A 16270-nucleotide genomic window follows, 5' to 3' on the forward strand; every position below is an offset into this window, starting at 1 on the left:
GGGGGAGGCGGGGGGGGCGGTGCGGGCGCGGCCCCGGCACCTGCGGCCAGACGGCGGGGCGCGCGGGGACCCTTTGTGCGCCCCGAGCGCGCCTCCAAGCCGCGCGGCCGCCGGCACCGGAAGGGTTCACACTGCGTCTGAAAGGGGACAATGGAGTCTGGATACATCAACATCGCAGAAACCGAGTTCATTTGCGATGCAGCCCCTTTCACGGCGGTTGTCATGCAAACTTCCTACTTTGATCAGCGGAGGGTGGAGAGGGAAGGAGCCCGCGGAGGCCGGGCCGGCGCGTCCGAGGCGCCCTTGGCGGGTCCCCGCCCCCTTCCGGAAGGAGCCGCGGGGACGCAGCCTCCTGCACCTTGACCTGTCTAGACGGGCCCGAGGTTTTGTCTCGGTTACCAAGGGCGAGGGGTGCTCTTTGACCCCCGCGCGGGGCGGAGGCGCTGGCCCGAGGGTCCTCGGAATCCTCGCCGGATTCCGGAGGGAGCGGGGCGCGCGGAGACGGGCACCAGCTGTTGCGGAGCCCGCGGCCAACCCGGCCGCCCCGGCCGCCCCTGCCGCCCTCTCCCCGGCGCCCCGGGCCGCCCCGCGCCGCCCGCGCCGCCGCCGGGACTCCCCGCCCCGACCCGCGCCCGGGCGCAGCCGCGCGCTCCACCTCGCCTGCCCGCACCGAGGGCGCTCGGCCTGGCGGGGCCCACGCGTCCCCGAGCCCGCCGCCGCTCTCGGCCTCTCCGCCTCTCCTCTCGGCCTCTCTGCCCCCTCCCTCCCTCCCTCCCTCCCTCTCCCCATCTCCCCATCTCCCTTCGCTCCCTCTCTCTCCGTCTATCCCTTCTCTCCCTCCCCCGCTCCCTGGCAAGTAAATAATCACAGCCGTTTTCTGCAGTCGGTGCCTTATCTGCATGTTCCGTGACCTTAGAAAATGATCACCTGTATAAGAGGACCTTCTCATTCGAATTTAGTTTTTTCCCGTCCACTCTCAAACACCCGCACTCTCTCAAAAACCCCGTGTAGGCTAACTTCTGAAATTCTGTAAGCTGTAGCATAGTCGTGCACAGATGAAAGGAGGAAGGCCAGCATCCTGGCGTTCAGGGGGTGGCCAGTGTCTCCGCGCGCCTTCCCTTCCCGCTCCTGAACCCCGTGCACGTGAAGGCAGCAGCCTCCCTGCCCTGTTGTCTTCACAGATGCCCTTAGCCCACTCGGAGGCTTTCCTAGCAGACCTGTTGGATGGAGTGTGTGAGCGGATGAACGACTACAAGCTAGAAGAAGACCCTGTGACCAAGAAGAAGGCGTTTAAGAGATTTGCTCCAAGGAAAGGAGACAAAATATACAAAGAATTTAAAAAATTCTATTTTTATTCTGATGCTTACAGACCTTTGAAATTTGCGGTAAGCTCTCTTCTTTGCAGGTGAATCCTGTGCTCCATGAATACATTTTTGTCCCCCCCCCCTTTTTTTTTTCTATTTGCTTGGGTTGTTGTGTTTCAATACACTGAACATTAAATTGTTATCTGTTTGCTTTATTGTCCTGCTACATTTTCAGTGTTGAGCAGGCATTTAGAAACTTGCCTTTGTGGAAACACCTCACGGGCTGTGGAGATGGGAAATATTTTCCAGAAAGTGCTGTTGCAGCCCCCAGTGACTTTAAGACACAGTTGGCATATTTCTGTGCTCCTATGGGGCTCCGGGAGGGATCCCAGTGGGTCCTGTGGCTGAGGCAGGGCTCCTCCAGGTTCCCACAGAAGGAATCAGGGGTTGAGACTCCTAGGTTAGAGTCTAAATTAAAATGAATGTCGTTTTCAAATATTTATCGCCAAATGATGGAGGAAGAGTGACACACATCCTCCTCACCCCCCTTCAGGCTTCACAGGAGAGAGAGAATTTCTTTCCTGAGTTAATTCAAGTATTTTAGCAGAAACTAAGTTAAACAAAGACTTAGGTATGGTAGCTGGCTTAATGCCAAACTTCCGTCCAGTATAGTGTTTATTTTAGATGAATGCTGGCCTCTGGCTTGCTAGAGTGTGCCTGGCAAAATATATTCCAATATATTTCACTTTACTTAATGCTGTTGAATCAGACAAAGTGATGGAAAAGCCTGTTTAAAAAATGTATTAAGTTCACACATTGGCCAAAATGTCAGGCATGCTGAACCCCTGAAATAAGGGCTTTAGCCGACTTTTGAAGATTTCATTTTAATTAAAAAGTATAGGCAATAATTCCAGGTTGAAAGTAGTCTGGAAGAGAAATTGCAATAAGTGAGTGTGCTTGCATTTCACAGGTTTTAAATAAATACATTATAGTGGAATTTAAATATTTTTAAATGCCATTTAAAAATTTTAAAGTCTTGCTTAATGAACTTGGAAAATGATTTGCAAGTCTCGAGTGAATGCCCTGCTGTAGCTTCCCAGTTCCTGAAACTGTAACCTTTGTGGGTCTCTAACACAGACATGTACTTACTTCACTTAGAATTTAAGATTTTTAAATGCCTGGGCAAACATGGGCTCCCTCTCCTCTGAAAAGTTAGATTATGGGGTAGGAGCAAAGTGAAATTATGACTGGATCTCTAAATGGTATGAAAAGAAACTTGCCTAAGTAACTGTCAAGCATGTTATCCACAGTGAAATTGAGGAGGAGTTGGTTTTGATTGCTGAGAAAACCTAATTGTTTTCACCCTTCAGACTCTGTTTTAAAACCACAACATGGATTATTATGTTAAATCTGAGGGAACCCGGTTTAACCATTTCGAGGAGCTGTGTCCTTTAAAGGGTGCTAAAAAAAAACCAAAAAAACAAAAACAAAAAAAAACGAAAACAAAAACAAAAAAACGGAAGGCGAAGACCTTTCAGCTCCACCCAGGAGACATTTCTTCCTAGTCTTGGCATTCCAATTTAAGGAAGAGGACCAAATACCAAATACAAAGGACTAGTTTTTCCTTCCTTACCCTTGTCTTTCAACAGGACTAATCAGTGGGTTAAGTCCCAGGAACATGATGCAATTAACATTCTGGGGAGAGAGTTAATCCAGGGCAATGATGTCTTAAACCGAAGGGGCTAATAAAAACGGACCACCTTGGCAATACGATTTTATATTTTCGGCTAAGAAAGTGTTGGTAAATGCTTCTTTTTTTTTTTTTTTTTTTTTTTTTGGTAAATGCTTCTTATGAGATGCCCCGTGCGTGTGGATCTAGCCACCTATGCCGTTATTCCGTTTCCGCAGTGCGAAGCCATAATAGAGGAGCATGAAGACGAAATATCCTCACTTATCGCCCAGGAGGCACACCACCTCGCTGACAAGCTGTGCAGTGAAAAAGCAGGTACTGTGTCTGATGTAACATGTGTCCTCCGCTCACCCACCCTTCTCCCTCAGCTCTGCAGCATCTTTTTTTTTTTTTTTTTTTTTAAACCGTGCCTTGCTGTCTCCCTGCCACCAATAGCTCTCCACTGAATCAGAAAGACACCCTGTGAGAGAAAACAGACAGACCAAACCACAGGGCTACCTCGGGGCTCTCTGGTTGGCACTTCTTTTCCTCTGCCTGGTAAAGGAAGTCTAAAGGACTCAGTTTCCAGATGTTAAGGAGCACATCCTCATCAGATTTGGATGGATCCAAAAACATTTTCTGTTTCTAAACTCCCAGAGATGGAATTCTCCATCCTGGATCAGGAAGGAGAATCTCCTAAAAACTTGCCTACAATGACAGAAGGTGGGGTCTTTATTTAATACAAGATTTTAAAAGTTTTTTTGTTTGTTTGCTGATTTGCGAGGGGTGCTGGATATTTTGTTTTTCAAGTTTATTTCCCAGAAATCCACTTCTTTAAAAAAAAAAAAAAGTCTTTTCTGGCAGAGGGTAGAAAATAATATTTGACTCATATTCTTACACTCACACCCCCACATGCACTCACACTCAGAAGCAGGAAAAAAAGGACCAGAACTTGATTTATACAAAGTTGAAACATATTACCCCCTTTGAGCCCTCCACCTGTTTGGTAGAGTGTAAGCCTTCTAGTGGAGTGTCACCGATGCTTTCTCAGTACATTTACAAGTCAGGAAGACTTTTCAGATATCTTTGACAAAATGAACGAAGCATATGGAGTGATTTAAAGTCCTGGGAGTGCTTTTATACAATTGCAGAAGCTTGAGATATTTAGCAATTGTTTATAATAAAGTATAATATACTCGTACCCACATTATCAGATTTAGTGCCAAACTCCTTAAAATAATACTCACCGCACCTTTGTAGACATATATCCATGTCATCAAAGGTTATCAAACAAGAAAGTCATAAATCCACGTTAACAGGGAAAAGTTTTCTTGCTCTGAGTAGATAATGGGATAGTTTTCTGCTTAAAATTCAGTTTAAAAAGATAATAAAAAGATGAAGTCCAGTTTTCCATGGAGTTCAGCTACATAATGTTGTAGTTTGTGAAATTCACATCTGTAAGTGCATAGCCACAATTTTCCAAAGAGAGTATTTTGGAAGTTATTCAGACAAGTCAGAGATGGATGTATGTATGTTTGAAGATACAAACAAAAATGGGATGATCAATCATGAAAATATCTGTTTTCCTATTTTTTCCTCACAAAGGGTTTGGATTTGTCATAGTCATCTATGGCAAATGCAACAATTTGCTCTATAAACACCTGTTCAGACCTTACAGAATGACCTGAGAAAGTTTGACCAAGTCTTCACAGCAGCCCTTGACACAAATAATCAGAGCCTGGGGGAAAGGCTCTGTCCCTAAATGCAGCAATTTGACTTCTTGAGTTTAATAATATCGTCTTTTCACTCCTTTTGCATATTTATAACTGGAAATAAAAATTCACAGGAACCCAAAAAAAACAAGAGCATAGGGTGGAAACCTAAGATTTATGCAGGACTGCTGGTGTGAAATAAAACATGAGATAACTAATTCTTAATAGCATTTGGTTGTTTAAAAACCGGTTAAGTGCTTACACTAATAAACATAAACATCAGTGCCTCAGAACTACTGAGAATCCATGCCAGCACCCCCAAAGGGTAACCACCTCCTGGCTTAGCATAGTGCAGGGGAGTGAGTTTTTCCAGGTGTTTCTCTGTGAGACATATTTATGGATGTTCTAAAACATTCATAAATTAAAAACTGTGAGCACAATCCATCTTAAAAAGAGGCTAGATTCGCCCCCCACCCAGACTTCCCCTACATTTAAAGTAAGTTAACACCACATAACAAGGTGGAGTTTTTTCAAACTTAAAAATTATTGCCAGAAAAGACTAAAGCAGAACGCCCATGGGAAAAATTGCACTTAATGGCCCCGGTGACAAAGAAGTCGTGAGTTTGAACATACTGGGACAGTTTCAGATTCCCGTGTAAAAGGTGAGATGCTCACACTGTAGAAAAACTCGGCGCTTTCAGATGTAATGTATGTACAAGTATAGCAAGTGTCCTATGAGAGCACGGCGTCCATGCCCTGTTCCGTCAAGGTAATACTTTATCTTGTACCATTGTCCAGCAACTTTGGTGTGAGTGATCTCCATGATTTAAAGATGTTTTAAAGATATGGCCGTGTGTGTGTATGTGTGTGTGTGTGTGTGTTTGTGTGTGTACGGGAGGCTCAGAAACCACATTAACATGCTACCCAGTGTGTACTATGTGCAAGACCTTCTACACTTGAGGTCTGCTAAAATGTCTACATACTGCTTTTAGGGAGATTATTTCTTTTAAATAGATATTTCTAGAACTAGATGTTTAATTGGAAAGTTGGTCCCTTTTTATACTTTGTATATACGTGTGTACATATATCCATGTGTTTGTTATATGTGTGTGTATATATATATATGAATTTTGCTTTTTTCTCTTTAATGTAGCTCATTTCACTTTATTTTTTAATACTTACATAGGAGCAGATGAGGGTATATTCACAGACTTTAAAACCATCTTTCTTGAGGTATAATTGGCATAAAATTATAAGGGGTTTAAAGTGTATATCTTGGTAATTTGATATGTGTATATACATTGTGAAAGATGCCTCCCATCTATTTAATTAACACTGGATCCTTTAAGTATTAGGGTCCTACAACGTACCCCCCCAAACAGACAAATGAAGAATGATGGAAAATATATCTGTTACATTCAAAATGACCGTTTGGATTTAAAAATAACACATCAGTGGGATTTTCATGAACATTATGTGCCACCTTTTGAATAAGTAAAGAAACCCTCAGTGAAAGGCGATAGATAGGATTGCAGATCGGTCTGTGGACGCCCCTGCAGCTTTATTCACTGCATAAAATAAAAGTTATCAAATCCATCCTGTTCTTGGGGTGTGAGACAGAGTAATAGGGATACCCCATACATAATCTGTTTTTTTTTTTCCCAGACAAAATAAGAAAAGTGAGTTCATTAGATTTCCTGATGGAAAATTTTGTGGCACATGACCCAGGCTTTGCCAGATTGTCATTTTAATGTCTTGAAGTCAAAATGGTGTTTCAAAATCTTAATAAGATACCAGGTCATGATAAAAAAAAAATGTAGCTATATTCTACTGATGGCAGAGAACATACCACTGTAGATCATGGATGAATGGATACTCTGAGGTGTCTGGGGCTCTTCGATAGCTGGAGTGTGAGGGTATGGATGTAAATACAGAAATGTATTCTGTATACATGTTACTCCTGCTTTGATACTAAATCTTAACATTTAAACCATTAGACTGATGAATCTGTCACCTGATCATTTTGAACGCAACATACGGAATAAGGAACCAAGTATCCTGAGTTGTTTAGCCTACATTTAAAGGAAAAGCATTTTACCTTTTTGTGTATCCTTCCCAACACGAATGGGGGTGTTGAATTACAATATACCAAGTAATTACTTTCAAAGGCCAGTATATTTTCTTTTTAACGTAAATTCTGTAGTTAAAAGAATCCATAGCCTTTCTAAAGAGAGTTGGCATTAATTGCTTCCACTTAGAAAAGTAGTGTGTATCAAAGGGCTCCTTGAGTTAAATGCCAAGCATGCTGTGCCCCAATTTAAAGCATTTCTTAAATACTCCCAAGGCCATGGGCAAAATGGTATGATCCCTGGGCTTTGGTTTTTAAATATTCCAGGAAAAAATGCTGGAGGATAGAACAAAATAGCAGAGCATTGGCAGGTGTTGAGGCCAGGTTTGGGGTCCTGGGGAGTAGATTATACCCTTTTTTATGCCTTTGTGTGTATTTGAAATTTTCCATGATAAAAAAGTTTTTAAAATGTGCTTCTATAAAAACGTGTTTTTTACAGAAAGTTAGGGACTCACATGCTGTGATTAAATGTGATTGTAATGCTGTATAACTTTTTTTTCTCCAGACCTCTGTGAAACCTCTGCTAACCAAACTGAGCTTTAGGATGCCAGTTCTACCAGTTAGTGAGGAGGAAAGCCACAGCTCCACAGGTCAACATCTGTTTCATATCTTCATTTCTTCATGCAAAGAAAGTTTATATCTCTTGTTTATGCCATGTTGTCTCAAGTGTGACTTTTTTATTGAAAATCTGTTGTTTGGCATCATGACAAACTTGGTTCTTTCTATAGGGGAGGCTGAGGAGTGCATAAAACAAATTACCTTTGTGGATTTGGGTACTGACAGGTTTGGGAGTAAATAATTTAATTTTATAATAAGAAAAAAGTGAAGCTATTTCATAAATGAAATAAGGGTTTGATAATGCATACTGTATATTTTATCCACGTCTACAAGTATCATGTTCTATTTGATAAGAACTTGATTTGATTTCTTGAATACTTGATTGGTCATGAAATCAAGAAAATATATTGCCACAAATTCCAGATTATGTATACTTCTGGGTTATATATGATGATCAATAAAAGAAACCAACTTACTTTATATCAGGAATGAAATTCAAATTGCCAGCTTTAAACATAGAGTTTTAAAACTTTTTAATCTCTAAAATGTAATTGCGTAAAAAATATTTTTATCACGAACAATACGGTGGCCTTTCTCAAGCATACCTTTTGAATTCAGATGATTTAGAAAGTTGATTTATTATTACATCGTGTATTCTTCGAAGATGACACCAATGAGCATGCTTTGTTTTACTGAAAACTCTATTGCGTGTGTGTTGTTGTTTTTTTTTTTTTGAAAGACTTCCAGCTAACGGTTAGTAGGTATATTTTACTACTAACTAACCTATTATTCTCCCATTGGGGTGTTCTTGTCAGTGTGGAGATGGTGGGGAAGTGGGACTTCATGAGAAATTACCTATTGAACACATTTAGTACCAGGACATAATAACCTGTTCTCATATTACAATTAGTTCATTTTCTCTGTTAAATTTACATTCAATTGAATCTGATTTAATTATTTAAAATGTCAGGGTGTATCCTACACTTCTTTATTTTATTTATTTTATTTTATTTCATTTTATTTATTCATGACAGACACACAGAGAGAGAGAGGCAGAGACACAGGCAGAGGGAGAAGCAGGCTCCATGCCAGGAGCCTGACGCGGGACTCGATCCCGGGACTCCAGGATCGTGCCTTGGGCCAAAGGCAGGTGCCAAACTGTTGAGCCACCCAGGGATCCCCCTACACTTCTTTTTAAAAAGAAATGCTCATGGTTGATGGTGAGAATTTACGAGGGAGGATGATCTAAATGCTGGCCCGAAGAGCAAAAGCTATTTGCCATGTTTTACATAACTGCCTAGAAAACATTCAGCTGAGGCTTTGGGGAAGGGATAGTTCTGAAACTTAGGAAAATTTACCAAAATTAAGAGGAAGCAGTTTCCACTTTTCTCCCTCTTCCATCCCACTTCTTTTTGGAAGTCAGATTTTTAAAATTAATGTCTCTTGTTTATCTGGGAAAACTGAGAGGCATGTCTTTTTCGGATGTGTCTGCAGCTGGTTACCAGGTATAAACCATGCATATTGTGACCCCATGAACCTGCATTACAGTGGACATAAGACGGAAATAGGATTTCAGAATCATTCGCACCATTTTCAAGTCACGGAGTAAAGTTGTGATTTAAAACACAGTCCCTACATCTTTATGTAAACCTGTCTATTTAAGATTAATTCAACATTTCGAATAGTGAGCTGTAAACATTTCCCAAACTTGGGCTTCCTTGTACGTGCGCTGCCCAGGAACGTGATGCCTTCAGGAAAACCTGGTGGATAGGTCCTCCCCACCACACCCGAAGCTGGAACATCTGTAATTGTGGAAGTGTGACCTCAGGCTTCCCAGACTCTCACTAGCAATTGTCACAAATTCTCAGATCCAGACACTGCTGATGCTTAGATCACAACAGAACATGTGGGCTCCTGTTTACAACCCAAGTGAACGTGAGAGGTATGCCTTCCTTCCCCGACGAAAGTGTCTCACGGATGGTTATGCTTTTGCTCCGACTGGAGTGAGCCACCAACCTTGCCTCTAATAGAGAACATGTAAGGTTTCACCGAATATGGCTTTTCAGTTTTTTCAGTTGTTTCTTATTTCCCAGGAAAAAGTCTTGTCTCTTATGATATGTTTGACATCTCATGCCTTTCTTTCCAGAGATTTTTTTAAAGTGTAAATATTGTAGTTAAGTCACTGATTAAATGTACATTTGTGGGATAGACACAAACCACCGCATTTCTTATGGCTGCAAATATTCTGGAGTTTCCCTGTAGGGCATAGTCAGGGTGTGCTGCTTTTGCTAATGAACAATAATGGGACAGAGTAGTTGCTCGCTTTAGCATCCCTCGGAGCCACATTCCTGCCTTCTTAATGACGTTTATTGACCCAAACCAAAACAAAGCAAAAAGCCTGGGAAAAAAAAAAAAAAAAAAAAAAGGCAGCGCCCAGAGTGTGGCACAAAAGTTTCTCGGAGTCAATGAAAAGCAACCTAATTCTGGGTCAGGAAATTTCCTGAAGGAAAAAAGTGTGTGTGTATGTGGGGGGTGTGGTGTGATACTCATTAAAATAACGGGGAGGGTAGACACATTTGAAGCAGTGGTTTCAAGATGTGCTTTATGAGACAGGTTCTTTGGGTCTCCCTGGAAGACGCTGGGAACCTGTTCTCATAAAGAGAAACCAAATTGGCTGAGATGCACTGTTTATATTTTGTTATGTGGATTACTACTTTCTAAGAATAAGCCAAGACCAATGAATCCATTTCACCAAGGAGTGGAAAGTGGAATTGAGCCCAAGTCCCAAATGGGAGAGATCAATACTTTATTTACTAAGACAAGCCCTAAAAAAATAGTCAATAGCTGGTTATATTTGTTCTACCTATTTCTCTGCTAGGGTTGATATTTATTCATATATGTAATGGCTTTATCTAAATAAAAGAATTTTAAACTATCAATCTTAAAATTCAGATTATAATGGAATATGAGAAAAAGCTCTTCTCTGATGTGATTTTGTGGCCTGCTTTAAAATTTGATACACGTTTTTTTAGCTAATCTTAAAAGAGCTCATCTTAAATCTTGAAGCCCATTCAAACATGTTGCATCATTTTATACCAAAATGCAATTAGCAGTGATATTAAATTGTCACAATACCTATTAGATACAAGCGTGCATTTTGTTTTGATTTTCTGCCTATAACTAAATGCACCTTTATACATTTCTTAAATTCCTCAGATTATTTGTCTACATTTAGGAACCAAATAGGTAAAAGACCTGATGAGATAGATGATACTGAAAAACAGAATCATAGACAGTCATTGCCTTTAAGTTACCAAGGAAAAGATCCAGCAGGTGACAGTGTCCTCTCTGGAATCATACGTGCTGCCCCTGGCCCTGAACGTGTATTTGCTGAGGAGGAATGGCCCACTGATTTTGTCCATTTTCAGGACCTACCCTTCTTGAAGGAGATGGTGATTACATATAATACACTATGAGCTCATTTGTCTGTAGGGACATTACCTGAAAAATCCAGTTTGGCTTCCTAAGGACAGTTTGTGATGTGGGATCTGAACTATCAGCTACAGTTCTCCACCCTTCTGAATTCTCGGAGGGCTCAGGAGACAGGTGGGAGGATAGAAACACAGACGCACGCCTGCAGATAGAAAGAAATCTGGGCACGCAGTTAGAAAGAAATCTGGGCACAGGGAAGTCAGCTGAGGCTGGGATGGCTCCAAGGTGGAGATCTCAGAGGAAAACATGTCTAGAAATTCCTGTAACTCCTTAAGGAAAAAAAAAATCATTCCTGTGATCCTTAATCTTGATGTTCAAGATTTTCAAGAAAGAAAAAAAATACCCTAAATCATAACACATCTAAGCAGATATCCTACCTCACAACAGCAAGATAGTTTTACAAAGCACATTTCATCTGCTAAGAAGTTCTTGGAGAACAACAAGCTCTGAGGCTGTGCTAGAAGTAGAGCAGAATGGCATTGTGATAGGGCTCGTTATTATGGACCACAGATTTGATTTGACCAGCCACGGGTCAAAACTGTATCCCCCAAAACATAATGGCACAGAGTAGAAGCCAGTACAGTGAGGTGAGTGATTAAATAGGACAGAGAGAACCGCGTTCCCTCAAACCACTGCGTAGGCGACAGCCGACTGCACACTTGGCTGAGCTATGATACGACTCAGAGGCGCGCGCCTTCCCTCGGAGCAGATAGAGACTCCAGTTAACTTCCTCCTCCTTTTCGGGGATCTTAATAAACCAATATCTAAGGCATGCGAGTTACATAATGGAACGTCGGATGCCCAATGTCAGCTAATTAAGCATGGCTGAGACTCGGAAAGATCCTGTAAGTGATAAGTTAAAATATTAATACCAATTTTCAAACTTCATGAATAGCGAAGTTGGCACCTGAAGAGTTAGGATGTACTCCTGACATTTTATATTAAGGGTTTGCCTCAAAGCCGCTTTCCGAACAAGTGGGAATTTCTCTACAGCATAGTCTATGATTTCAACCCAGAAAGGCTCATGATAATCCTGGAGGTGACACCCCTGTCGACAGAGAGAGAAGATTTCAATCAGGTGATGTTCATTGTCTGATAGAAATGATCTTTATGGCTCTGTTGTTCTTCATCAAAGAGCGCTGATTACACACCTTCATGCCCTGTGGTTTGTAGAAGAGAGCAGAGAACCAAAAAATAGACTATTTGGCCCCCATTAAAAATGGACCCTATTTAAAGCAACATGGTATTAAAACAGGGCGAAGTCTAATACAAATGCACGTTCAATAAGCGTTATTAAATTATTAGACCTTAAGGTGAAAATATACCCTTGAACTGCCTTTATATGCAATCAGAGTGGTGATTAAATTTTAATGCCATAAGATTAAAGGGCCACTTGAGCAGGGGGGTGGGGGGGCCGGTGTTTTTTTTGTTTTTTAGCAACACCCCAAGTGGTGAACAGGAGATGTCGTGAATTAGCTCCATTTTGTACACTTTGTGGGTGCTGAAGCCTGGACCAGTTTCCAGAGTGGAAGCCTCCAGGCTGAGGCACGGGTGTGCCTGGCGGGCCGCTGTGTGTCTGCGGTGGCGCTGCCGCTCTCTGTGCCCAGGCCACGGGGAGCCCCGCCGGGCTGCGTCCGGGCACCGGCGGCGCAGCGGGGCCCTGCTTCAGAGATGCAGCCACCCCGGAGCAGCACCGCTGTTAGAACCAACACGCTCCAACATGGCCAAATAGAAGCTGCTCCCTTTCCACCTTCCTGAGTGAGGTACTTTGAACCTTCAGAAAAGAAATCTTTTTTTTTTTTTTTTTTTAAGAAATGCTTTTCCCCTCTACGTGGTGACTGAGTGTCAAACCCAGCTAAGTCTTTGTTCTTCTTGTTCCTACGACTTACTCCCAACGACGGCGGCATCCTCTTGCGCTCTAACCCGGTATTGAGCAACCACGCAGTGACATGATCACTCAGGGGCCCCTGGGGAGCACAGCCGGGTGACTCCAGCCCCTGGGCCCTGGACCCCCAGGGCAGCGGGCTCCAGCAGGTGAGGGGCCCAGGTGGGCAGCCCTTTGTCCCGCGCTGGCCTGCACCTCGCCCTGAGCAGCGGGAGCGCGGCCTGGAGTCCGGCCGGCCTCGTCCCAGATCCCAGACGAGCAAACACCACGGTCAGCCCATCAGGCTCAAACAAAGCCCTGGCTCCCTTCCATTTGTTCTCTCCTTGATGTGAGCCCAGCTCACCGCTCTTCTCTCAGGCTGGCCTCTAAATCCGAGCTTCATCCGCAGCTCAGAGTGAGCCCTGCACCAACCTGGAGAGGCTCCCCACCCCGAGCCCTCCTCCTGTGTGGACAGTGCCGGCCAGCCTCACGCAGACTCGGTGCCACCTGCCTCAGGGGTCAGGTGCCCCTGTCCCCTGTGCCCCCTCAGCAACTGCCCCCTCCACGAGCCTCCTGCTGACTGCCACATTTCATCAGACCCCTGTAGGTTGTCAGGCCCCCCAGGGAAAGGCAGAGAGGCGGTGGGCAGGGTCCCCCTACATTCAGATGGGAATTTGGGGATTTTCTGTGGGAAGGGGGCCCATGCGGAGACCTCCCCAGAGGTGCCCTCCATGTGCTGGACAAGGATGGGGTCCTCGTTTTCGTCTGGAGAAGGTCACCTCCTCCAAAGCCACCACGTTTCTGAGGTCACAGTGGGAAAGGCAGACCCAGGATTGCCCCCCTCACTGGTGACAGGAAAAAATGCTGACCAGACCCCTACTGATGAGAGGTGGGGGCTGGAAATGTGTTCCCTGCCCAGGGGCCTTTAGGGGGAGCTTACCTGGACCCTCAGGGTCCGCTGCCCTGAGAAGGAAGAGGCAGAGACCATAGTGAGGGTGGGGAGTGACTGGGTGGTCCTTCCTCCATGCCCCTGGTGGCACCTTGGTGGGGGACGGTGTCTCCCAGGTGGCCCGTGACCCCAGCCCAGACAGAGCGGTTTTGCAGACAGGCCTGCAAGAACGCTGGGCCCTGCGAGCCTCCCCCGGGGCCGCTACCGAGTGGGTGTCCCACAGGCCTTTCCTTCCCTGCTCGCCTTCAAGCTAAACACAAACTCGGGTCATGAAAATATTTTGTCTCCTTTTGCTGATTTTTGATACAACAGAAAGCAGTTAACTTTTCTTTGTGCGGGGGGTCCCCAGGGTGGTGGAGAGCACGTGAAATCCCTTGGACCCCTCTAGAGTTTTTATCTATTTGATTAAGGGCCTGTGACCTGTTCACATCCCTGTCATCTTGCCTTTGAAAGCCTCGGGTAGGGAGAGAGTCTCCGACTGGAGCTACGAACTGAGGGACCTGCTCAGCCAGGGACCCTTCATCGAGCTGACCCTGTGGACTTCCATCCTTGGTTTATTTGCCAGCCTGATCTGCTCAGTCTCGAGCCCACTTAGCAGTCACTGCTGGTCTGTATCTCCTCCGTTCTCCTTGGAAGACCACGTCCAAGATGGTCAAGTGCCTCCTGCCCCTGCTCCTCCTGGAGGCCTCAGGGCACGTCGGGGTCCCAGGGGCCACAGAGTGGGAACCCTTGGTCCTCCAAACAAACACTTGGGAGGTGCCATTCAGATCAGAGCAAGCTGTGTGCTGGACGGGGGTAGGGGTGGTTGGTGCCGCTTCCATCTGCCCCTCGCAGGAGGGTTCAGAGAAGGCACGTGGGTCTCTGCAGCTTGAGTCTCCTTCTTGAAAACCAGACAAAACAAAATGGAAATCACACACACACACACACACACACACACACACACACACACACACACTGTTTTTTCTTATAAGTAAAAAGAAATACACATATTTAGAAAAATGTAGATTTATTTTTTTTAAGATTTTATTTATTTATTCATGAGAGACACAGAGCGAGAGAGAGAGAGAGAGGCAGAAACACAGGCAGAGGGAGAAGCAGGCTCCATGCAGGGAACCCGACATGAGACTCGATCCCGGGTCTCCAGGATCACGCCCTGGGCTGAAGGCAGCACTAAACCACTGTGCCACCCGGGCTGCCCAGAAAAATGTAGATTTAAAAAGAAGAAAATAAAAATGTTCCTAAGTCCCGTCACTCAGATAATTGTTTGCATCATGTATGTATGTACACATGCATGTGCGCTGGTGGGAGTGTGTGTGTGTGCCTGTGGATTAGGTGTATACACCTGTTGTTCCCTGGCCCAGCCTTTCCACTCAAAGTGCTATGAATTTCTTCTCATGTTGTTCGATACTCTCCTGCAATGTAACCTGTCATGGCTGCAAAGCACTTATTTCCCGGAGCGCATGTCACCTGTACTTACCCCTAGTAAGTAGGTCCCTCAGATCATTTCCCGTATCTACCTGAATCTTTAGCAGATTAAAAAAACGTATAGTAGGTCCCTCAGATCATTTCCCGTATCTACCTGAATCTTTAGCAGATTAAAAAAACTTTCCGTTGACAGAGGTTGCACACCGAAAGTGCTGAGGATAAGCACCTGTGAAACTGGTGCCGGGCACGGGGGTGTGAGCCAGGGGGTTTGCCACAGGGGGTTCACCACAGTGCCGCTCCCGCCCCCTCAGCTGGTTTGTTGCCACAGCAGAAAGGGCTCGGACGACCCTGGGCCCATGGGACCAGTGATGCCATCAGAGTCTAGAACAGTGCCTGCCCTCCTGCTTTGGTCCCCTATATGTGAGGATTCCAGAAAGTCTTTTCCCGTTTGGGACATTCTGTGTCTTCAGTCCAAGGACAAGATGACCTGGACCCGCCCGAGCCCTCTTGGCATGCCTGACGTGTCCCAGTCCCTGGGATGTGGGGCTGAGCACCTGCCAGGTAGGCTGGGCCTCCCGCAAGCACCCCATTGCTCCCGTGACAGCAGTGCTGGGGATAACCATGAGCACGGCCCTTGCAATCCCTTCTCCCGGCACCATGTCACACAGCTTTGTGCAGAAATACAATTCTGGGAATGTCTGGGTGGCGCAGCGGTTGAGTGTCTGTCTTCAGCTCAGGTCATGATCCTGGAGTCCCAGGATCGAGTCCCACATTGGGCTCCCTGCGTGGAGTCTGCTTCTCCCTCTGCCTGTGTCTCTGCGTCTCTCTCTGTGTCTCTCATGACTAAAATCTTTAAAAAAAAAAATAGAAAAAGAAAGAAATGCAATTCTTTTTTATTTTTTTTTTTTAATGCCAATTCTTATCTGCACCTTGCAGATGAGGAAACCAGGGTCTGGAGAGACTTGAGTGATCTGGTTCAAAGGTCCCGGTGTCCCGACTGTAGCGTCGGTGTACCTGCAGCGTTGGGGGAGGGGGAACTCCGATGCACTGAAGGTGGGCCCCTGAGATGGAGGTCCTCCGGGTTCTGATGTGAGAATACGGCGGCAGAGGACCAGGGTCCTGGGCTCGGCGCCTGCAGTGCCCCCAGAAGCCCTGCGCACGGAGCACCA

General features: G+C 45.0%; 1 protein-coding gene across 1 annotated transcript; it reads left to right on the forward strand.

The window, feature by feature from the left end:
• Positions 1–805: 805 nt before the first annotated feature.
• CNPY1 (canopy FGF signaling regulator 1) lies at positions 806–10427 on the forward strand. Its single transcript, XM_072776846.1, has 3 exons — positions 806–1385; positions 3213–3309; positions 7319–10427. The coding sequence occupies exons 1-3, from the start codon at positions 1056–1058 to the stop codon at positions 7354–7356; spliced, it is 465 nt and encodes a 154-aa protein (XP_072632947.1). The 5' UTR covers positions 806–1055; the 3' UTR covers positions 7357–10427.
• The last annotated feature ends 5843 nt before the right edge of the window (positions 10428–16270 follow it).

Source organism: Canis lupus, chromosome 15 (genome assembly GCF_048164855.1).
Source record: "Canis lupus baileyi chromosome 15, mCanLup2.hap1, whole genome shotgun sequence".
NCBI classification, from domain to species: Eukaryota; Metazoa; Chordata; class Mammalia; order Carnivora; family Canidae; genus Canis; species Canis lupus.